The sequence below is a fragment of the Grammomys surdaster genome, unplaced genomic scaffold (assembly GCF_004785775.1).
Source record: "Grammomys surdaster isolate TR1022 unplaced genomic scaffold, NIH_TR_1.0 237, whole genome shotgun sequence".
NCBI classification, from domain to species: domain Eukaryota; kingdom Metazoa; phylum Chordata; class Mammalia; order Rodentia; family Muridae; genus Grammomys; species Grammomys surdaster.
In genome coordinates this window covers 3,202,943-3,228,513 of record NW_021604682.1, presented here as the reverse complement: position 1 = coordinate 3,228,513, position 25,571 = coordinate 3,202,943, and the positions used below count along the sequence as shown (strand labels likewise).

The following is a 25,571-nucleotide window of genomic DNA, read 5'->3' as shown; positions in this document are numbered from 1 at the left end:
GTCTGTAATTGCCTGAGAATGGATTGACTCCTGTAGGTCAAGGGTGTTAGCACCATGCAGTATGACATTTGATCTTTATCTGAGGATGGCAGTCTGAATCACTGTGCATATGCTGGGATTCACTTGCTTTCAGGTGGAGAGTAAATATCATGGAAAGGTCAACATGTCTAAGATAAGATCATGTAGTCTAAATGTGAATATTGATTTTGAGTGGAGAATGCAGTGTCTTACTCAATTTATATTAAAAATAAATTAGTCAAAGACAATTATTTTGAAATTTTCCAAATTATGGTGCCTACATAGATAGAGCTTTGGTATTCATTCATGACGGAGATGTGCCAACTTTTATTGTTAATTATTTCAAATTTAAAACTATAGACAATTAAAAACTTTACGTTTTAAAGTATAATTTCTACAAAAATAAAGATTAAATGTATAACTATATGTAAGTAAAAGATCAAACGTTTTAAATGTATTATTGTTAATTTCTTATATAGTTTGTTAACCCTCGAGAAATATTCTGCTTCTACTATTATTCAATTTTAATCTATCAAATCTAGATAAAAGATAATTATACATAAGAATATCCTGACATTTGCAAACTTCAAATAATCTTTACTAAAATATAACCTTCATAATTTCCATATTAAAATTAAAATTGGTATGTTGCTGATTAATGTGAATTAGGTTAATCACTAATGACAGTAAAACTTATATATAATTCATATTTAAACTCAATCTGAACAGCTTTTGTATTGGGAATTGAAATCAGTATAACTCAAAAAAGAATTAATAGTCTGCCTTCTTTTATGTAAAAATGAGGAAAATTATAATTTATAATCAGAGATACCCATTTTATATACTATGTTTAAAAAGTAGAAACAATGTTTCCACTGTGGATAAATGTTTCTACTGTTTTCATAGCAGTTCAGTGGGATTTCATTAGCGAAGAGATTTGCAGTCCTGTTGTATTAAGGGACATTGCTCTTATTCATGGAAACCTTGGTTTGCACATTTAAAGATCTTTAACCAGCAAGGATAAGCATGTAGGGAGAAAGCAATTGAAGAGACTAGAAAAGTGATAGGAAGATCTATGCAAACATCCAAAAAAGAGAGTCCTACAGGATAGCAAAAGCTACTCTGCTTTAGTGTAGACCTATTGTCCAACATGAGATCGCATATTTCCTGATGATAAACTCCCATATTGTCTTCTGTAACTATCCAAGTCTTAAGCATAATGGAGTACTCTTTATGTTTGAGAATAGGCTTGAGACCTTTAGAGTAAACCCAGACACTTTCTCTTCCACATGGAACTGAACGTCTTTATGTCTTCTGAGGTATAGATGGTTTACAGTCTCCGTTCCCCTTATTTGGAATTCTTTATGGATGATATTTCTCTCATTGTGTTAAATCTTTGGAGAATCCTGATTCAGGGTTCTGTAGGTAAAGTTCTGACTTAATGAGCTTAGAGATGCAGCCTGGGACAAACAATGAGACTTATGAACAATATGAAGGGCCTTATTTTTGTTGGGGTTCACGAATCGCGGCACAAACTGTACAAACATTGATCTCAGTTAAGCAAGAAAAGTTTATTGAATGCTCATTCTAAGACTGATCGATCAGAATGACAGAGGACTTGGAAGCTAAATTGTAATAGATGCTTGTCCTTGGAGCAGACATTTTAAAGGAAAAGAAAAACAGGTTCAAAAGTTCAAAAGGCAAGGAGGGGAACAGTGTAAGGTTTTGGCTTACTAGACAGAGTATTATCAGCTGATCTTTAAGCTGATTGGTCCTAAGTAATGTAAGAGGGGTGGTAGGCAGGGAACTTTCAGAGTATTGAGATAACTGAACGTGAGTAATACAACCATTGCTTTTGGATCTCTTAGTAGTATTTGTTAGTGTCAGCTAAAGAGTGGATAACTTAATTTCATCTTTTGAGAAAAATGGAGACTGAAAAGACTACAGTAATGTTAAAAGGAGCAAGCCTCAACAATTTTATTTACTGCAGGAGAAATCAGAAAGGTGTTAACTGAAAAAAAAATCATAATTACCACTCAGTATGGAAGTCAGATTGTCACGCTGAGTGTGGATTCACAATCACAACATGGCTTTACTTTCAACTTATAATGGTAAAGTCATTTATCTTCAGTTTTCTATGGTATTCAATAGCTGTGTCATTTAATTTATCTTCCAAGGAATAATTAATTTTTTCTTGTAAATTTTTATAACATGATTATGTTCCAATAAACAATGCACAGAAAACAAAAAAAAATCACATGCATAAAAAATACATATCAGGCAATTGCAAACAGGAAAAAGAGGATATATATATATATATATATATATATATATATATATATATCAATGTTATATAATTCAGAGGCAATTTCTGAGGCTGTATATGCCCAGTCTCATTAAATAAAGTATAAACTTAAGGGAGATGGTAAAACTTCCTGCTGATTCTAGTTTCATAATGCCCAAAGTACAGTACCTTGTAAAGAGATACATACCATATTAAGCTATGATGGTAGTAGGCACAAATGGGCTGTCATAGGTAAACACCTATATACCTCTGGCTAGAATACAGACATCCTTTGGTACATACCTTTAATACCAATGCCATCTAATTGAGGGGCAGACAAAATGATAAGTCAGAGAAATATTTGACAGAATGAGTCAGAGATAGGATATGTCCAACTTTTACCGGGACAGAACAGAGAAGCTACTTAAAAGCCATGCAGGGAGAGAGGGAAAGTCGAGTCCAGTTGAATTCAGTGCAGTTCAGCTGAATAAGCTGAGCTCAGTTGAGTTTGATGCAGTTCAGTTGAATGTATTGAGTTCAGTTCAGTTCATGCAGTCAGTGCATTAGTATAGTTCAGTCCACAGAGGTGTTTCACCAAGCAGAGCAATTCTGTCAGAAGCCAAGAGGAGCCCATTTGAATCAGTCAGCTTAGAGAGGTGTTTGAGCCAGAACAGCTGAGTTGAACCAGCCAGCCAGAGTTCAGAAGAACTAGAAAGAGTAAGTTTATTCAGCAGTAAGTTTCTGAGGATGGAACATGCTAGGCCTAGTTTAAAAGATAGAGGCTTTCTCTCATTGTGTTAAATCTGTGGAATGTCCTGTTTCAGGGTTCTATAGGTATGGTTCTGACCTGATGAGCTTAATCGTTCAGGCTGAGACAAACTGTGAAAAGACTTATGTGCAATATGAAGGACCTTATTTTTGTTGGAGTTCATGAATCATCACACGAACCTTCAACACCCTGGCTTGCAAAAGATTAGGTTGTATGGAGGTTAGAAGCCTCTAGGCCTAGGCCAAGGGATAGTTAGAACAGAGAAAGAATTATTCTGGGCTCAGCCCAAGCGATGTATTCATAAAGCTTGGGTACAACTCTCATCCCATCATCAGAGGAAATAATAAAGGTATTTATGAGTTATATAGCACTATATAACTATTCTTTCAAATGTGGTAGTTTCAAATAGCCACTGGATGTTTCTTATAATCCATGGGTTACTTAGATAGAATTTGTGCTGATCTGAGAGTTCACATATGATGCAATTAATAGAAAACAGATAAACAAACCCAATTTAGCATATCACACAAACTAGCATGCTGCTATAATAATGGAGAAGACCAGAGCTCAGTCTATACTCCATGTGGCCTAGGAAAATGATTTTGATTAAGAGCTGGGCTAGAAAGTTCCTCCCCTGTTCACTAGCAAAGGTAGTTTTACAATGTGAAGCAGGGAACTCATAAAGCAGAATAGCCAGGAATGGGGCCAATAACAAAAAAGATACATATTTTCCTGATGACATTGTGTCAAAGCATATCTCCCTGGTCAGTGGCAATATCAATGTCCTGAATTGTAAATCTTGCAAGAAGCATTTTTCTTAAAGATTTTAAAGAAACGATTTACAATGTCATGTTTTCTTAGTATAAAGCTATAAAAACAAGGAAGCTAAGAACTGAGAGCCTGAAAGGAATTTTCCTAAAGTTTAGTCAAACCGGGGAACTTTAAGATTTTCTCCATTTAGGTACTTTGCTGCCATATAGGACAGTGTCTGAGTTTTTGGAGGATGTCTGGACATCTCTCCTTATGTTGCCTTCTGTCCTTGATAAATCCAGACCAGTGATTTCACATGCTACCACGGGGCAAACCAGAAGCCTCAGTACGTCTTCAGCGTTAGATGCAATGTCACATGATACTACCCCAGGCTTTACATACTTGAACACCCTAACAAACATGTACATCGGGAAACCAGTCCAATAATAGGAGAGTAAAGCATTCCCTTCTCCATGGGATGGACAGGAAAAAAAATGAGCCATTTTTTTCTACTGACCCATAAGATTAAGAACATGTATGGTCTGCTTTGATATCTTTTGGTGCATGTATAACATGTATGGTCTGCTTTGATATCTTTTGGTGCATGTATACATTCCATAATGTCTAAGGCATTCGACCTCATCTATCTCATGCCCTACCTCCCTCTGTTGGGCAAAATAACAAAAATGGTTTGTTAGAGATCATTCCCAACTATATGAACAACTGTCAACTACACTTCTTTTTTTTGAGTGATTGTCTGTTCCAGACCTGTTGGCCTAACTCTACATCAAGAGACAGAGTCCTTGTTTCAGTTCTGTTACCCTAAAGATATTTAGGACCCAGAGATATATAAATGATTCACATTTGCTTGTTATCTTATGGGTCAGTTATCCTAGTGATCCTAACAAGGGTCTGGAATGGATGCATTTTATGGAGTCTTCCATAATTTCATATGTGACTGTCTATTAGACAAGCCTATCACCACCAAGGTGTGGGACCCACTGTATCTTCAGTCTTTGATCTATATTATTGTACTAGCTTACAGGCATACAATACACGTAAATATTACATGACTTAATACAGAATAATCTATTTCAATGTTAAATGATTTTCTTCTTATTCTTTTTAAATTTTTGTATCAACTTCTAGGCATATTGCCCTCATCCCCTGATGGTTGTATTCATGAATGAAGCAGAAAACTGTCTATGGCTGGTAAAAATAGGAAAAAAGAAAAAATATAATCTCTATCTAGGTGTGAAATAGAAAAATCAGAGGACATAGAAAACATTTTATAACATCAGCTTGCTAGACATACTTTGGTCGTGTGTGTGTGTGCATGTGTGTGTGTGTTCATGTGTGTGTTCCTAGTGTGCATAAGACAAACACACATGATTATATATTTAAGTAAATTTTTCATTAAGTATGACTCATAAGGTTGTGATGTCAATAATAGGTAAAAATGCATGGCGTAACTCCTATATGCTAGAAATAAGGAAATTGGTGTCTCTTAGTATGGCTAACAAAAGTATTCAATAATATTGTCTCTTTTTATAGAATTTTAAAAATATTAATAATATGAAGGCCATAAGCAATTTTCCTGTCTGAAAAACCTCATAACACCAGAACCAGAGGTCTACTAGAGTTAAGAAGAAGCATTAGTTGCTTAATTCTGCCATCTTTATGGATGGAGAACCAAACAATGCTAACCAGAGAGGGAGAGGGAGGGAAAGAGGAGGCACCAGGGAGAGGGATCCACCATTTCTCACACTCTGCATCTGAAAACCTTTCCCAAAGGGATTCCTAAGCCTCACCTCATGGACCACAAACAACTTTGGAGCATGTATCAGGAAATGAGAATACTGATATAATGAATTTCTCCAGATGATTCATCTGGAGATGAAGTTTGAGAACCAATGGCTAGGAGAGATTAAGATAAACCCCATTAATGAGAGTAAAACAAAATGAAAAAGCGCACACAGTTATCCTAAATGACATTTTTACTTTGACAATAATTTGAGAAGTCCTTTGGATTCCCTTGTGTCACATCTTCAAGCTGAAGGTGCCTTGTGAGGGTGAACAGAGCTGAACCTCTTATGAAGAAGGGCTTCTGTCCAGTTGGCCCTCCACAGCTCTTTTATTTATAATTCACCCTGAGAATCATGGGATGCTGGTGTCTCTGCAGCTTCCTGTCTTGGCACTATTTTTCTTAGTTAAATGTGTAGAATTAGGTCACCCTGGCACAATTACCGCAAGGTTACACATAATAGGATTTCCAGTGCCTGTTTATTTCTTCTCATTTTCATTAAATTTTCTCATAGCAGATATAAAAATGGTTCCTTAATTGGTACTGATTTGCAAATATATTGAATTCCAACATGACAAAATAAATGAGATTTGTCTCTGTGTAGGAGGAGAGCGATAGAGCCAGATTGGAACCACTGAACTTTTATAACATCTATTTACAAACACTTTCAAGCCCTAAACTGCACAGTATTTAAAATAATTAGAAGCTTTGTTCGGCATGCGTAACATTTACTTTCATTGTTACTTCTTGAACCCGAATGTAAAACAATGAAATAATTGCTTGATCTCTATTTATACTGTAAAAATAAGATCTAACATTTGGATACTATACATTATGTTATTCTATTATAGTTATTGTCTAGATGACTCAGATATTTTAAAACATTTAACTGAAAAAAATTACAGTGCTACATATTTTCCAATATAATTACAAATGTTAAACAAACTGTAATTTATGACACTAAGAAAAATTATGTTGTATGTTTCTTGCATCTAAGTTATTTTAAAGCAGATAATCTTTCTGATTCATTCTTCAGTTACAAACATTTGTTTAAAACAGTAAGTTTGGAGTTATTTCAATCATTTTTTCTCTTGAGCGAATCCCACTACTATTTTGATATATTTGTGTAAGGAAGCCACTCTATCCAATAAGGCAATGAAACGTAATATCATATTATGTAACTACCTGAGAAACTAAAGTACATGTGGCAGAATAAAGACAATATTAAATGCCGTGTAATTATAATTTTATGATGTTCTGGGGAATGTCATAGACATTTCATACAACTGGAAGTTCAGGAGGAATGAAGGGACCAACAAAAGAGATTCTTGAGATCACCATAAAGGAGAGCTCTTGCGTTTCTTAAGACAGCAGCTGTCCTGACTGTGCTGACAGCAGAAACGATCATGTAAATACACCAACACCACCCCGCAGTGTGTGCTGGGCTGCACTGTGGCCTGCTTGAGTCTCTGAGACACATCTCGCTCTCACACAAGTCATCTGAATGCATTATGAGTAGCCATCCTAGCAGCTACAGCTGGGGAGTGACCATATCTATACCTTCCACCCCACTTTCTGTGTTAAATAGTGTTCCCATTTATTGATTGCCTTTCTTTGGCAAAAAAAAAAAAACCACAATGGAATATTATTAGGCTGTTAAGAAAAGCAAAATTATGAATTTCTCAGGTACATGGGTGTGGAACCAGAAACATTCTGAGTAAGATAACCCAGACCCACGTTTTGTTCTGTCTTTTTTTTTTTTATCATTTTTGAATGTTAACTTTGTTCTTCAGATATGTTTGTTTTATACCCACAGGGGTCAAGGATTACTAAGGGGCCATGATAAGGGGAGTCTTTCAAGGGAGAAGGGATGGCATAAAGGGAAATAACAGAACAGGTATGCTTAAGTGGGGATGAGGGTGACAAGACAGTATAGCAAGGAAGAAGGGGAGGGATAACTAACACTTGAGACCTTTTGAAAAAGAAAAAAATTAAATCTGCTATTATAAAAGCTTTCTAAAAATATATGCCTACATATGCATGTATAAGAGCAGTTGAAGTGGAGTTACCCTATAACAGGGGGATTACGGCTCAATTAGACACCTCATGCCAACGGATAATTCCAATATCAGGAATGGATTACCCCTCTTTGAATTACTGTGCAAGGGAATCCAATAGACCCCCAACTATTACAGGCCATGGGCATTGCTCTTGTTTACCCTCCAGGAGGAGGGTGAGACCCTGGGGCTGACGGTATTACATACTTAAGTCACAGAACACAGAGAAACCATGCTGGGACCAACCTGGGAGCTTGATCCCTAGTAGCTAGCTTTTATACGGCTAAGGAGTGCTATGTATGTATTGTAGGAAAAAAGTAATCCTCAGTCTCACCCAAGAGATGCCCTATGGTCCAGCAGTGGCACACATGTCATGGGAGTGGCTAACCACTTTCTGATTGGATTTTAATCTTGCTCCAGAAGGGGAAATCCATACCATGTACTGTTCTAGGGCCAAGAACTTGGCTATGCAACTCATCAGTCCTATAAGAAAATCTATTTTATAGATTGCATGCTGTTAATACTATGAGGTTATTTCCTGTTTTATTGTAAATTTTCCCATTTATTTGCCCATAAACTAAAATATGGTTGATATTAGGAATTTTAAACAAATGTCGAAACTTTGCGACCAGAATGCAGCCACTTTACCAAGACACAGGTACTGAGGGCTCTGGTCTGTCCTGAAATGTCTGATTCTGTGCAGTTTCTTTACCCATAAAAAAAGAAAAAGGAAAAAAAAGACTGGATCTCTCTCTCTCTCTCTCTCTCTCTCTCTCTCTCTCTCTCTCTCTCTTTGCTGTTAATATTTGAAGGTCCAGGATTCTGAGTGAAAATACATTCTTGTGTTTGACCTTATAGCCAAAGCAAATTAGAAAGAAAAATAGTGCCAATATTTTGAAATCTAGACCCAAGATTTCAGCCTGCTGTGTTTGGAATAAATATGATTTTTTTAAAAAAAAAAAGAAAATCTACTATTATTATTCTGCTAAGTGGACTTAGAATTAAACTGATTCCTAATGATGTGAAGTTTTAGTCATAGATTAGTGCATCTTTCAACCCTTATCAGAGCAGCTTATTTTAGTCAGTGGTACTGATCAGCAGAGACTCACAGCTGGTAAAGGTATAGAGAATGATAAAACAATGGAATGATCGGCCCTAAATGAGATGTCTATATCACACCCCATACCCCCACAGCTCAGGGATCATTGTGAAAGGTGTGGATGAAAAGAGTGTAAGAGCCATGGGTAATGGATGACTACAAAGAACCAATGTTTTCTGAGCACAACAGAGTACCTCCGCACACAAACTCATAGCAGCCGCAATAGCATGCACAAGACAAGATAAAGCAAACCCTTATATGGAGACGGGAGATTGGTACAGTCCCTTGCGTAGCCAAGGAGGTATTGGCAATTGATGGTTGCTGTAAGAGGAAAGAGTCAGTTTTCCTTAAGAATGTGATCCCTGGTAGGTTGGCCATGCTCAAATGGCTGGCCACACAGTCAAGCATACTAGAGCAGCACAAATTGGACTTGATGGGTTTTAAAGTGGAGGGATGGAGGCAAAGTTTGGTGGGGAGAAAGATCAGAATGGATCTTAGATGGGGTTGGGGGTAAATATGAATAAAATATATTGCATGAAATTCTTGAAAAACTGTTTAAAACTTTTTTTAAAAAAAAAATTTAAGCCAACCACAGTGATGCATGCCTGTAATCTCAGCACACAGAAACACAGAAGTATGAAGATCACTTCAAGTCTAAGGGCAGCCTGAGCTACACAGAGAATTCTACACCAATTAGACTATGTATGCAGATACTATCTTAAAAAAATAAATTTAAGGAGATCTAGCAATGCACATTGTGAGAAGAATTTCAAGTATATGAGTTAATAGTGGAAGATATGCTTGGGCTATCCTTTCTGGTGAATCTTTTCTTTTTGCCTATAATTAATTACTTCTGAAATTAAGCAGTGCATTTTGATTATGCTTTACAGAAGGGAAGGAGAAAAAGATTCACCACAAACTATCAGTCACAGAGTGAAACATGAAAAAAACTTTAAAATCTTTGTGTTCACCCATAAATTAAATTTACTCACCAGATGCTAGTAACAAAGTCCCACTAGTTGACAAAAGTTAAAAATGCATACAATTTTATTTCACACTTCTTGCATTCGTGAAGTTTGTCGATCTACTACAACGTCCCAGTTATACATCGTCTACAGTTTTGCCTCCATCCACCTCCGTGGCAGTTTATACCCACCTCATTCAAAATGATTATAAATCTGTGGCGATGCCCATGGGACTTCCTTCCTACTAATTTGTAGTAAATGTGTTTCATATTCAAGTTATATCTCACTGCAGAGACAGAATGCAATTTGTCAAATGACATAACAGATATTTTTTTCCAGAGCGTAAAACAATAATAAAATGGGCATGTCTGCAAATACACAGAGAAGAACTGAAAATGTTTAATCTAATGTTCACTTCTCATGGAGGTCCACTCAATTCTAGCAGGAGAAAATTGAATTTATATAGCAGTGTTTGTTCTGGTAGAGAGACGTGCACTGCTAAAACAGCTAAGGCAAAGGTTAATGAGCTGATATTTGTCTAGAAGTAAATTAGTTTTACACACTTGCTATCAAGAAGAAGTTTAAATGCATTTTTGGCATGTGTAGGATATAAATTCCATTATAAATCATGTCATTGATTTTTTTCATGTATTAATTACTTCTATCCTGATTATTCAGTTAAAGTAGCAAAAATGAACACAGTATGTTTCTTTCATATGTGAATCCTACTCCTGATATTAATGCCAGGACACTCATTCCAGATGTGAGATTTATATGCACATATCTTGTAAAGATGACCAAACTGATCATTGACTAAAGCATAGCAGTTATCTTACCGCGTATAGTAGCAACAAGCTAAAAACTCAATTTAAGCACCATGAACCTCTATAAAAAAGTCTCTGGTTTTGAAAACTCATTCCACCATATGACTAACATGTTTTCTTACATTCAACTTATAAAAATAGCACATGATGTGATGTCATAAACAAACAACTCACTGTTCTGGTCTTTGAATATCCACTGCCAAAATCACACCACAATGAACTTAAAGTGTGTTAACATATGGAAAATTCAGCAGTCAGGAACCCAGATATGGACTATTTATGGTCTGTCCTATGACCTCTCACAATGTTTAGTACAAGTGTTAACTAGGGATAGAGTCTCTTCTGAGGCTCACATAAATCCCCAGTGTACATGTGAGCTTGGATACACTTCAGAGCTCAAGGACTCATGCTAAGATTTGGAGGTCTTAGATCCTGGGGCTTAGGTTCATTGCAGGCTGGTATTTAAACATCACTTTTGGACTTTTGTCATATTAAGAACTCCCTGCAGTATCTGGTAGATCATTCAGTCCAAGGAGGGATATTGTCAATAAGTTCTATTGGCTGTAGTGAAGCTATAACCCTCAACTTCCTGCCATATATTCTACTCCATGATGTCATTCTATCCAGCAAAGGGTATAGTCAAGAGTATCTACTGCATGGAGTTATGTTTCCTGTTATGTTGCTCAATCTCTGAGGTGACTGACATGTTGTTCTAGTAAGGAATTAATGGTGCATGACCCTCATGCAGAAGGAGAGGAGTGCACAAGAGGAGGAATGCCAGGAGGAGACAGTTGACAATCATGTTAAGATTCTATCTGTATGTCTTTGTCTGTCTGTCCCTGTTCACTCTCTCCCCACCTGCCTCTCTCTCTCAGTGTGTGTTTGTCTGTGTATGTATATCTCCTTTTAGTCCTGTCCATGTTCAATTCTAGATGGTCACTCATTAAGCCAGAGAACTGAAACAAGTGTCTTTATTTTCTTTTATGAGATTAAATACAGGTTTATCAAAGTTATTAAAGAGCAAATCCAAGCTTAGAACTTTGTTTAGAAGTGTGCTGTTCTGGTTTAAATAGTATATTTGTGTCATTTGAAGGTCAGGAAATTTCTATTCCCCTGAACCAATACTGTGACAACGTGTCTATTATTTATGGGATATATTTTTGGTAGTATTTTGCTTTAGAAATATCAACTAAGTATGTGTTCCTTTTTCTAATATAACAGCATTAAAATTAATAAATGAGATTAATAAGATCCCAGATAAGAGAGTTATATCATAAAATTCACTGTTCCAATAAGTGAAATGTGCTTGATAGGACAGGCATATCTGCATCTATAATATAATTCAAACGTAGAGAGTCTGTTTACATTTTTGTTGATACTATCAGAAATTTTGTCTCAGATTTCCTTTATTAAAACTCTAGAAAACAAGTAGTACTTTATTTTTCTAATAGTTATAGCAGAATTCCTGGATAGGAATTCCGTTGGCCTTTCCTATTGTGTATCATACAGGAGCACTGAGCTCTGAGTCATATCCCAGTTGGCCAGAGAAGAATGATATGTTTATTCATCCATCCTCAGTGGCAAGGCAGCTCTAGCTAGACTTTTAGATGGCTGGAAAGGAACCAGTACTGAACCAAGCACAGAAGAAATTGGAGCGATGGATAGGAGTAAATTAAATAAGTGAATTAAAATGAAATAAATATCTGCTTCATGCTTTCTATCAAAATCATATACATGGCTCTTATCTTTGGCCAATAGTTGAATGTGAAGTGATCACAGAGGCAAACATTAAGCACCAAAGTGTCACTTAGATCCTTTTAGAATTACATGGTAATCATGCATAAGAACTGAGCAATTGGGGAGAAATATTCATCAAGGAATACACACACACACACATATATATATATGTATGTATGTATATAAAATCAAGGAGAGAGAGAGAGAGAGAGAGAGAGAGAGAGAGAGAGAGACAGACAGACATCAAGGGATATATATCAATGCCCCAGACTATTTTTATAGTTCATAATGTGATATAGGGATGCATCAAGAAAAGAATGACATAATTGCTCAATATAATACCTAAGGATATGAAGAGAAAATGAAGGATGCTACAAAAAGGACAAATGCTGTAAAAACAAGTGCACATGGGATAAATGGCCATAGGACATTCTTATATATCGGAAGCAGTAACACATTCACATTCCAGTTGCCATTGGTGTTTAACAGTGTCAGACACAGTGAGGCTAGAGGGTGGAGCGAATCATGAACTATATGGCACTGCACAAGTACGTGAAGTTAATGTTAGTGTAGTCTAGTTACGGTAAAGAGTAGCATAACCACAGAAGTATGAGTTCGAAAATAAAGCAACAGACAAACAGTGGGAGCATAAATCATGAAGTTAAATGAAATATGTGAATTAAAGGTAAATGTGACTTTTGTTATGGGTTCCAGTCACTTACCAAGTCACAGCTCAGAGCTGCACAGTATATATAATGTGTAGAAGGGCTAGAAACCATGCAGAGCCTGTATCCTTAAGTCTGAACGATCAAGAGCTTCATTTCATTTCTGCAATTTGGGCTAGCAAATTGGCTCTACCTATTTAATGATTTCAGTCCAGAAGACACAGTGCATAGCCTATAATAAGATAATATTGTGTTTGTTTTAATAATGTAGGTGGTATGATATTTTAAGGGAACTTCCACAATGCTGAACATAATTTGCTAATGCTGGACTTTTTAGCCTAACCTTTTCTTGAAACTGCCAGATGATCGTATTACTCAAATAAACATATCTGCAATAAGATATATATTACATTATTAAATTTTAAGCTGACATTTAAATGACAAATAAATAAATAAATACTACATATCTAGTAGGTCAAAATTTCTAATGTTTGCAAGGATTCAAGGCTGTAAGGACTTCTGTCCTGTTGAAGGAAATGTGAGAAACAAATCCAGTAGTTTCTTTAAAATTGAACCTACTCTTGCCACATGGTCCATGAACCCTGCTGCCAAATGAGTTAACTATGTATGACGCACAAAAGTCTGAATGAGAATACTCACAGTAGCATAATTCATAGTGACCAAAGCTTATACACACCTGAGAGTCTTTATTTCTGAAAATAAACTGTAGACAGTGAAGATTATAGGAAAGGGGGTGTCAAGCATAAAGTCATGGATAAGTAGGGACATATTTGCTATATCAAACCTGCCAGTCTGAAAAACAACACATGTGATTCTAACAAAGTGAGCTTCTGGGCATAAAAGGCAGTAGGCACAGTGAGAAGATGGGTGATTGTCAAAGATCATTTTGGAGGAGGAAGAGCTAGATCATGAAGATAAATCACATGAGTCTTGTACTTGAATATTTGCCCAGCACCATAGAATATCCAACACCAGAACTAAGGTGACCGTATCTTTTCAGTGCCTACCCATAAATTGTGGTGGCATCACTTCTGTGAGTTGGGGAAACCATACATTAGGAGCAGTAGAAGGTATAGAGAGATGCTTTAGCTCCCTCTCAGTTTTCATATGAACTTGGAACAAGCTTTGAAAACTAGTCTTAGGAAAATGAGATAGGAGCCTCAGCAGCCATGTAAAAGCTGGGTGTGGCAGTATATGTCTATAATCCCATTGCTGGGAATGTAGAGAGAACAGTCCCCTGAGTGGTTAGTCTACCCAAATTGGTCTGTCTAGTTTCAGTTACTCTCTCAAAAAAAGAAAGTGAATAGTGATAGAAGAAGACAAGTCCACGTGTATGCATGCCCCCCACACATGTGAACACTCATACACGCATGAATTTTACTACGCACACATAAAAACTCATGCATACATGCATACACACCTGCATGTGAATGTACTTACACAGGAACATTCATACCTATGTGTTCACGCATGTACCCATGTACCTATGAGTACTTATACATACATACACACATACTATGCAAGAAATGCCCCCCAAAAACATACAATGTCAAGAAACATTGATTACAGGGGATCAACACGTCTTAAATTGGCTCACATATACAAATCACACTTGATCAAAACATTCCAAATGTTAGAAATAGAACTCTTATCTGTAACATCCAGCTTTCGAAAACCACTGAAGTAGAATCCTATTAACACAACCAATAACGAGCCGGCTATGAGATAATTTGCATGGAACGCTTTAGGAATTGAAAAGACTGGAAGAGAGTGTTCTAAAATTTATAAAAGTATTACTGTTTGTCAGTGGATTTTGGGGTAGATTGCTGTGTATTTCCAATTTCACTCTTAAAAATAAATGTTGTATTGAAACAGATGGGAAAGAAGGAAAGGAAGGGAGGGAGGGAGGGAGGGAGGGAGGGAGGGAGGGAGGGAGGAAGAGAGGAAGAGAGGGAGAAAAGAATGGAGGGAGGGAGGAATGGAGGGAGAGAGGGATGGAAGGAGAGAGGAAGGAAGGCAGAGAGGGAAGGAAAGGAGTGGGGGAAGGAAAGGAGGAAGACAGGGAGGAAGGGATGGAGGGAGGAAGGGAAGGAGAGAAATAAGGACAGAAGAAAAGAAGGAAAGAAGGAAAAAAGAGAGGAAGGAAAGAAGGAAGGAAGAAAGGAAGGAAAGAAGAAAGAAAAGGAAGGAAGGAAAGGAGGAAGGGAAGGTGGAATGGAGGGATGGTGGGAAGAATGAAGGGAGGGAGGGAGAGAGGGACAGAAATAAGGAAGGGATGAACAAAAGAAGGAAGAAAGGAAGGAAAGAAGAGGGAAAGAAAATGAAGGAAAAAAGAAGCAAACATAGGAAGGAAATGAAAACCCTTTTTAACCCTGCAGACCTCCTCCTGTAAGTGAGCTTGCTGCCAGAGGGACGGTAGTTGGTGTCATTTCTGCTGCCGCCATCAATCAGAGCATCGTGTACTCCATTGTGGCAGGAAATGAAGAAGGTAGGTAGCGAATTTGCCTTTGTTTTCTCCAAAAACCGATAAATGTAGAATCAGATGAATTTTTGATTGAACTATCTTTTCCTCTATCCTAATGCAACTCTTACCATCTTCGACGTAATTGATGACTTGATTAATAGCCCACTTGTATTAGTTAAAGTCATTGTGTGCCCCGATGGATGATTAATATTCAATTATAGACGCTTTTATCTTCCCTGTGTTGGTGGTATATTTTTGACATTTCTTCAAAATGAATGAGTTGTTCTATCAGCTGCAAGAGATAACTATTTTCTAGACTCTCCTTTCCCCTCTGTGTGCAACAAGCCTTACCTCACATCAGACCAATCCCAAGGAAGCTTTAGGATCTTACCTAAGTAAAAACGACAAAAGAGATTTGCCAGTATTGACAGACAGGTTATATAATACAATGGCCCAAACAGCCAAATCGACTAACAGGAATTTTGAGTTTTGTCTCCCAACTGCTTTTCTAATGGTAGTCATTTGCTGGATTCTAGGGGCAATAACATTCCCCGCTCTCTGCTTCTGCATTTCAGCTTCTGTCCTCTGCTTTCTCTTCTGAGACCCTGGGCAGCCTGGGATATTATGGGTGGCTGAGAATGTCTAATTAATATTTAATATATTAGTCTGTTTTGAGTATTTAACTTAAGGCGAACTTGGATGCTACTTGGCAGTCTGAAATAACAGTCCTGAGACTGTCTGGAGTGATTCCATGACCACCTCTCACTAGAATTCTAGGCTGCCCCTCTGGGAAGCACTCACTGACTGGCTATTTTATCTCTTTGCTTTTCCTCCACTGCTGCACCTCCTTTCTGAATGCAGTGGAACCTCCTTCATCAATGCTTTCAAATCTAAAAAAAACCTGTTACTTCTCAACCTCCTCTTATGCTTGCCCTGTCCATAGGCTTATAGGTAGCAACAAGCCTGTGTTTATCAACTGCTTCCACCACAGTGACCATTCCATATACTTTCTTCATTGACTCATTCAGCAAATGAATGTTGGTTATGTGATAACGACTTTTCCAGGTACTAGGAATGTGGAGGAAAGAAACAAGCATATTCTTTACGATCTTAGAATTCAACAGACCATCAACGGATGAACAGTAACTGTTAAGCCTGCATGTGGGCGATAACTGTTAGGCATGAATGTAGAATATTTCAAGTAATGGTCATCACTGCTCCAGAGAAGCTGAAGGAGGATGTGGGGGAAGGAAGAGGTGTGATAGCATACAAATAAACATGTGCCTTTCTTTCCGTTTAAAATTCTTACATATCCGCTTTAAAAATGGAGAAACAGGGGCAAAGTACTTCCAAATGCTCATAATAATAAAGCATTTTGTAAAAGTAACCTAGAAGCTAAATTACCAACATGATCTTCAATGTTCTTAGCCAAGCACCAAAACTACAGGATTAGACATGTGTAGTAGAGAGTAAAACCCAAATACCCAGCTAAACGAAACGCAATGTGAAAGAAGATCTTTTCTAAAATAGGACTGTCTAACACCACAGTGGCAGGAAGATCACCAGCTAAGCACCTGCACCCAGCAGAGTCTCAAATAACACAGTCAAAACTACTAAACACCATTCAGGGGACGCGTCTTGATAATTCCAGTATCAGTAAAAATGTTTCCAGATGCTGGAATCCTATCACCTTTTAAGCTTGACTATTCTTCTGGATGTTTGTAGTGCCTTTGAAAGCATAATAGCTTTTAAAGAGAATAGCTCCTTACCATGTGAAGAAACTAATGAGTTGTTTGCTGGATTCCAGATAAGTTTGGGATCAACAATGTCACTGGTGTCATCTACGTGAATTCGCCATTGGATTATGAGACAAGGACCAGCTATGTGCTCCGGGTACAAGCAGATTCTCTGGAAGTGGTCCTCGCCAATCTCCGAGTCCCTTCAAAAAGTAAGTTACATTGCTTAAGCGTTTGACAGGATTTCATGGTGTTTTTGCCGTCTTGAGAATAAAATACATATTATAAAATGAAGATATCCCTTGAGACTATGGGAACCTCGTAGGTTGCTGAAGAGGAATACCCATCCATCTTAGCAGATTACATAGCACAACCGGGGATGAGGCAATAGCATACTGTTTGTAGATGATGCATGAAATACTGTTACTGCTATCTTCACTTGCACAATTTCATCAGTAAACTTTTGCATCTCTCTTTGAAAGCCTGTGTATATGGCTAACAATGCTGCAATGGATGGATGGATATTAAACAGTGCCTACATGAGAACCAAGGGAAAAGTTTGATCTAGACCTGGATTTGATCCCGGGATCCTGGTTTGATCCCCTCGTGGTGGAAGAAAAGAATCAACTCCTGAAGGTTGTCCTCTGGGTGGCACATACATATGGATGCATGTGTATGACCAATGTATGAATGAATGAGAGAGAGAGAGAGAGAGAGAGAGAGGAGCAAACTAAAAGTATATTTTCTAAGTTAGTAATTAACAATAATCATAATTTTCATGTAGCATCCCATTTAAGGTTCATGCATTTCTATGTGATGATAAAATGACGGTCCCACTTTTAAAAATTAGTTTCAGTGATGCTATGGGGTGGCAGTCATCACATTAAAAATACGACGCAGCTGACATGGTGACGCTGAAATGTTTCTTTGACCTGTCAGAGCACCATCATTCCTGTGGAAGAGTCAGCTGAAGTCTGTTTGCAGAAAGGACTGACAGAGATGCTGAGAGATGTTACCAGAATTACAATAAATCCTCACATGTAATGCTTTTCTCCATTAAAGCAATAAAGCTTTGTATGCATCCTGTTGGGCATTAAAGTGTCTAAAACAGTGGTTCTCAACCTGTGAGCAGAGACCCCTTTGGAGATTGGATGAGGCTTTTAAACGGGCAGTATAGCAGATATCCTGCAAATCAGATATTTACGTTATGGTTTATAACAGTAGCAAACTTACAGTTATGAAGTAGCAAGGAAAATAATTTTATGGCTGAAGGTCACCACACCATGAGGAACTGTCTTAAATGGGTTAGAACATTAGTAAGGTTGAGAACCCCTGATCTAAGACATTCACCTTTTACCTTGAGACAATATTTCAACATCATAGTGTGGAGCATGACATTCGTCAACATCTCTAGAAAGGAGAAAGGGAAAAAGATGGAGGAAATGTTAGCCTGAGAGACAGACAGAGAGAGAGACAGAAAGACAGAGACAGAGAGACAGAGAGAGACAGAGAGACAGAGAGAGAGAGAGAGAGAGAGGCAGAGAGAGACAGAGAGAGAGACAGAGACAGACAGACAGACAGACAGACAGACAGACAGACAGACAGAGTTTGTGATTAGTGCTGAGGAAGGCCCCAGGGTGAGAAAAATGGGAGACATGCTCTGCAAGCTCATTGGTTCGTTGGGTCTCGTGACACTGACTGACACCATAGAAGAGTTTTGTTTATCACCAACTTTACTTACCAAACTGGTGTGGGTGTCTATACAGTTGCTCCTAAAGATACATCTAAGTCATTTGAAAATCCAGGTCACATAATGCATTTAAAATTAAAAGTATTCAACTCTCCTCAAAGATAACACTTTACTGGCATATTTAAATTGTCTCAAAATAGTAGACCACTTCCCCCAGGTTTTAAACATTTTAAAATTGTTTATGTGTATTGGTGTCTCCCTGCATGCCTGTATGTGATACCATGTTCATGGAGAAGCAAGAAGGTGTCAAAGCCTCTGGGATTTGAACGAGGTGTGGCTGTGATCCACAGTGTGGGGTCTGGGAACTAGAACTGGGTCTCCTACAAGAGCAGCAATGTTCTTATTCACTGAGCCATCTCCCCGGTCTCTTCCTTCAGGTTTTAAAATCCTGAAAGGAGTCAGTGAGGTGGTTTAGCAGGGAAGGGCAATAGGTATCAATCCTCGGGACCCATGGTTGAAAAGATTTCAGCAAGTTGTCCTATGATGCCTCAATGGCATGACAAAACCCTCACATGTACATACACAAGGAGTTAAATGAATGTAATAAAAAAAATTAGTAAGTTGTAAGCATTTACATATTTGGAGAAAGGTAGAAGAATCTTTAGACTATATAAACTTGTTTGGCAAAACAAATAGATAAAAATGCTAGAAAAGAATAGTATTATAAAATTTATTGGCTAAAATACAGACAAAATGTTCTGAGAGAAAGGTACTATGTAATTTGTAAACACAACAAGTGGGAAAAGTTATTTGTAAATGCTTGATTATCACTTTTCATTGAAACTAATAGTTTTAAAAGAAAAAAATTACTGCGTGCTCAAAGTACAGGATCTTGCATTTCCAAGGTCTATCTATGATTTTCAGAATAGAAAGATGATAAGTTCTCGATGTAAATATAATACAGGTTATTCCCTTTCCTGTAGTGTATGTGTAGTAGAAGTTTTTGCAATGCCCACATATATGCTTCCGTATGCTCTAGTGGGTATGTAGTGATGAGACCTGCTAACAAACTCATGAATTACATCTCAGAAATGCATGAAGCCCAAAGGCATATGTGCTTTTGTTCACTGCTTGCTTATTTGAATATTGCTATTAACATTTCATGACTAACCTTTGCCTTCTGTTTAAAATGAAGACACATGCATTTCCAACATTGTTCCACTTATTAATAACTGTTAATGGCCTGTAATCAATTCCTAGTCCATTAGCTATGCAAATAAGTAGCCCATTATGTAAATTGAGGTTAATTAATTAGTTGTCTAAAGATTTTACTCTGCTACAAAATTAGCTACTCTATGGATTTTAACTCTATCGCACATTGTATTAATAAAAGCAAGAATCTAATTCACTGACATTGGACTTTATTGTGACTTCTTTATCAAGTGATTGTTCATAAAATAACTTTCAATATGAATTTTATAACTGTTCTATAAATAGATTTAACATGTGAATGAAAATTAAATTAGGCAATCATAGAGTTCATTTCAGAGATTCAACATTAAAGTTTAAGGCAGTATGGTCTAATGTTTTTCAGGGCTTGGATTAAAGTTGGTAATATTTCAATATCTAACTCTAATGAGACCATTGCATTGAAAGAATGCTAACATGTGTAACAGTCTCTTCTAGAATTCCAGCTTCTTTCCATCACAACACTCTAAAGCTCATCAGAAACATAGCAATCCAACTTTAAATATCTCCACATTACTTCTTAAAGATAATACCAACCCAAAACTGCTCTGACCTCAAGGACAGTAAGTGATATTTTACTCTTGACACAAAATAAGTATGACTATACCTCAAAACATAAGTCCTTCAGAAAGAATGAATGACCGTACCTAGAAACATAAATGTAAGTCCTTCAGAAAGATACATTCTATTGTGGTAGTGATTACATAATATTTTTTATAACAGAACAAATACATATATACATATATATATGTATATATATACATACATACACACACACACACACACACACACACACACACACACACACATAAAGGCATTTGCCAAATGCACTAATGAATCCTGCTCACGTGTAGCTTACATCAAGTTGGGTAAATGACTGCTATGGGTCTCAGAGACTACCTGATATCATAATTAGCTGTGGAAAGCTAGTAATCTACTAATAAATTCTTAGGTTTAACAGGATCCAAAAGGTGTTAGGTGAGACACAGGAGTGAGCAGGAAGGCTTTCAAAGGAATTGGAATTAGCCCAAGACAATCTGGATATGTGGTTTTCTAGCTCTCCCCAGGCACAAAGTTCTTACCAGGCATCAGGGCTCATAGAATCTCACCATGGGTATGGTTGGTTTTGTGAACTTCATTTCATAATAAAGGCTCTTAGATCTTAATTATAACTAAACTACTACGTCTCCCCAAATCAACAAAATGTAATGTCCTTCCCTATCTCTTCTGATTAGTTTTGGTTTTGATTAGTTCTAAATATCTATGCTTATTTTGCCTTTTGGTTTTCTTTGTTTGAATACCATTCTTTTTACCTTAAAATACCTTCCATTCTTTTACCTTAAAATAGTGTCTGTAAGGTGTGTTTCTTGGATGCAGCAGGAAGATAGATCTTATTTTCTAATAAAATTTGTGTCTATGTGTTTTTTAATTGGGAAATTGAGACCATCAATACTGGGAGTTATTAATTGTTTTTATTGTGTTATTCAGGTGTGCAGTTTTTCCCTATTTGATGAGCTGTTCTGGGTTATTTATTTTTTGAATCCTCTTGGATATAATTAACCTTCTCTTCAGACTTTAAGTTTTCCTTGTAGAACCTTCTGTAGAGACAGATTGGTGGGAAGAGTTTGCTTAAGTTTTTGTTTGTTTGTTTGTTTGTTTGGTTGGTTGGTTGGTGAGTTGGTTTTTTGTTGTTGTTGTTGTTTTTGTTGTTGTTGATTTTTTTGTTACTGTTGTTGCTGTTCTGTTGTTGTCTTCCTCCATCAATTGTGACTGATAGTTTTACTGGGTATATAGTAGTCGTGGCTGGTATCAGTGATTCCTTTATGAGTGTAGAACTTCTTCTTAAACTCTTCCAGCTTTCAGACTCTCCATTGAAAAGCCACACATTATTCTTTATTATTCTATGGGACTGCCTGGATATGTGACTTGGTCATTTTCCTTTGAAGCTTTTACTATCCTTTCCTTGTTCTATAGCTCAACTGTCTTGATTATGATGTGTCATGGAGAGTTTCTTATCTGGACCTGCCTATTTGGTGTTTTGTATGCCTATTGCACCTTGATAGGCATCCTTTAATCTTTTCTTTCAACCAGGGATATTTTTTCTTTTATGATTTTAAAGTATTTTTAAAATATTTTCTGTTTCTTTTCTAGGTTGCTTCTTTCTCTATCTTAATATCCTGTTTGTTTATCTGTTTGTTTGTTTGTTTGTTTGTTTTTGTCTTTTCATACCATGCCAGATTTCCTAGATGTTTTCTGCTTAGATTTTTTTTTTAAGCTTAACTAACATTTTATTTAACTGAGCTACCCATTTGCTCTATCTTGTCTTTTAATAAGTTAGTGGGGCTTACCTCTGATGTTTTTGCTTAACATCCTGAGTATTTTCATTTCTAGTTTCATTTCAGCTTGAGTTTTCTTTAATGCATCTATTTCTTTGTTAAAATACTTCTTTTATATTTTGAGTTTTATTATTTCATTCAACTGGTTGTTTACATTTCATGGTCTTCATTAAGGCATTTATTCATATCATTTTAAGGTCCTTAAATATATTCACAATTGTTATTTTGAATCTTTTGTCTTGTTCTTCAGCTAACTAGCTTTTAGCTGGAATATAGAAGAACTGGAGTCAATACAAGGTTGCTGGCTTCTGAAGGGGATGTATTGTTGGTTGTTCATGTTTTTGGTTTTGTGCTAGGATTTATGCATCTAGAATTATGACCTCTAAATTGTTTCTGGGTGTACACGTCTGACCTTGTCTTTGTTGAGTGATATCCTTGTGTTTGGTTACTGTTGCCCCCTGCTGAGTCCTATCCAAGTGTGATGGCTGGAGTCCCTGAGTCCCAGGATAGTATGGTGGCTATATGCACAGTTCTTGGCAGATCTGGGTCACAACCAAGATGTTAACTGTGCCATCCATGGTAGAGATACAGTCTGAAGGATGACAGGGACTCTCAATAGAATAGAGATGGGATACCAGGAACAGTTTAAAGGGATTGTGTGGAAGAACTAGGGAGATTTTAGATCTGAACCAAGAAGCCAGATTTACAGAGGATGAAGATGGGATGGGAAGAGGGGTTCCTTCAAGCAAGCTAAAGCTTTACTAAGGGCAAATCTGCAGAGAACAGAATGTAGGACAGGAAAGAAGACAGAGATTGCCTGCTTTAGTTCTGGTCTAATAGTGGGTCTGTGGGTCAGTGAAGTCATGAAGGAATAGCTATGGTCTGTAGTAATATTAAAAAATAATCTCAGCACAGGGTTTCTTCTCCAACTTAGACTACTTATGTTCCCAGATGAAAGACACAGACACAGCCTTAGTACTTTTAAACATTCCTTAGGTGAGACCGTAGCTGGGCAACTAGCTACTCTCCATGCTGTTAGACCCTTCCTTCCCCTCAATAACCCCAAGCTATCACTCACTATTTACTGTGCTCCATCTGAGCTGCCCTCAGCTTCAATCAGGCAGCCCTCTGGGCCTTGTTCTCTTGACTTCTAGACCATGGCACTCTGCTTTCTCCTCTCCTGCATGTTCTTCTATTCCATGGTGGCTTCTTCTTTATCTCCTCCTCCTTGTGGTGCTCCCCCTCACAAGCCCATGAAACTTTTGCCCCACCTATGTCTCCTCTGCCAAGCTATTGGATGTTGGCATCTTCATTCACCAATCAGAATTAACTTGAATGCCCAGTCACAGAGGCTATGTACAGACTACAGGTCTTGGGGGCCCAGGCACAGAGGCTCAGTATAGACTCCAGGTCTTGGGGACCAGCACTTAGCATTACAATAGACAGTAAAAGACAAAACTCCAACAATTTCCCCTTTTTAATCCAAAAGGCTCTTTTCTCACAGATATAAATTGAACACAGTTATATAAATTATAAGGTATCATATGTACTTTTAAGGTCCAGTCCATCATATTTGTCAATTTAGATAAAGAATTCTATCATCAATCCTAACTTAATGAGTTTACAATTCTTTACCTTAATTGTGTTTGATTTTTACATAAATTGCCATCTGAAAACCACCCTTTTGAATCTAGAGCATCTTCTTTAATGCTAAATAGCTTAAGTGCAATTTTGAGACTATAACTAGTCTTAAACCCCATCAGAGATTTGAGAAAGAATAAAATATTACCTTTATGTGCGGGAAGCATAAAAACACAGCTTCCAAAGCTTAAAAAAATTGGCAGAGACAGCTGACTGCCTGGACAATTCCCAATATTCCTTATAATGTTAGAGCATCTGTCTTCAGCCTTCTGGCCCAGAACATCTGACAGATCTTAAGTGAAACAGAAGTTATGCAGGACTAGCTTACCCTGTCTTGGCAGAGCTTAGCGTAGACTACCCTGTGTCCTTTTTGAACAGCATTCTGTCTGCAGATGAAATTAAGACATTTCTTGCCCAGTGGCTTGCTTGCCACAGTCGAAGCAACTCCACATGGAGATATTAATATTCAATTCTTTCCTTGAAGTGGAATGGGGGCACTGTCAGGAGTTCATATGTCTTGTAGTTAAAAGTTCTGTTATTAATAAAATAAACATTACATGCCAAATTCTATGGATCTCTGATGGTCTTTTGAAGACCATCTATCTATACACAGCATAACTTAACTGTTAAACATAGGTTACTTTTAGCTATTTACTATATGACTATATGACTTGAAAACACTTTATTGTAATTAACTAAATTAGAATCTAATATAACCATGAGTTTTACTGACTATTAATTTGCATTACTTAAACATCCTAAACAGTTTGAAATAGCAGCTATTACCATTAGACTAGGTCTAACCCTTGTAATCTTAAATGAGTTGCATAGGCACAATGCCTATCTAAGAGTAAGAAAATTAATTTAGAATTTTAGTATCAATATACAAAGATTTATACCAATAAAAACTTTAAACCTTTTTAAGAAAGAACACCGAGAAAGGTTCCCAGGGGAGACCTGGGAAGACTCTGGATCAGCAACAGGAGGCAGAGCCCAAGGATTGGTTTAATGACATTCAAGAGAAAGACCTGAGGACCCCCTGTATCAGCAATAGAAGGATGAAGCCAAAGATTGGTTTTTAAAATAATGTTACTTGAGACCTTGTTTCTAAAAAACAAACAAAAACAAAAAACAAACAAAAATAAATAAAACAAAAACAACAAAAACAAAAATTTAATAAAAAATCAGCTAATTGTCACTTTTTGTTTTTATGGCCATATGCATTTTCTGTTAGGGCTGTGTTCAGTCATGTCTCAGCCCAATAGCAAGAGAACGACACACATAGATTTTTATCAAACTCTACTGAAACTTTTTATAAACAGCCATGGAACTCAGCTTGTCTAACTTTTCATTCACTTTTTCTAGAGTTTTTGTTCAGAATAATCTATCTACATATAGAGAAAGATAGATGAAACAAGATAGATAGATAGATAGATAGATAGATAGATAGATAGATAGATAGA

The 25,571-nt window shown here is 37.0% G+C and overlaps 1 protein-coding gene across 1 annotated transcript in view; it reads left to right on the top strand.

The window, feature by feature from the left end:
• Pcdh15 (protocadherin related 15) overlaps positions 1-25,571 on the top strand; it is a 537,968-nt gene that overhangs the window by 395,263 nt on the left and 117,134 nt on the right. The window contains exons 22-23 of the mRNA XM_028773900.1: positions 15,372-15,481; positions 17,265-17,405. Of these exons, the coding sequence (XP_028629733.1) occupies positions 15,372-15,481; positions 17,265-17,405 (251 nt within the window). The remainder of the gene's footprint in view (positions 1-15,371; positions 15,482-17,264; positions 17,406-25,571) is intronic.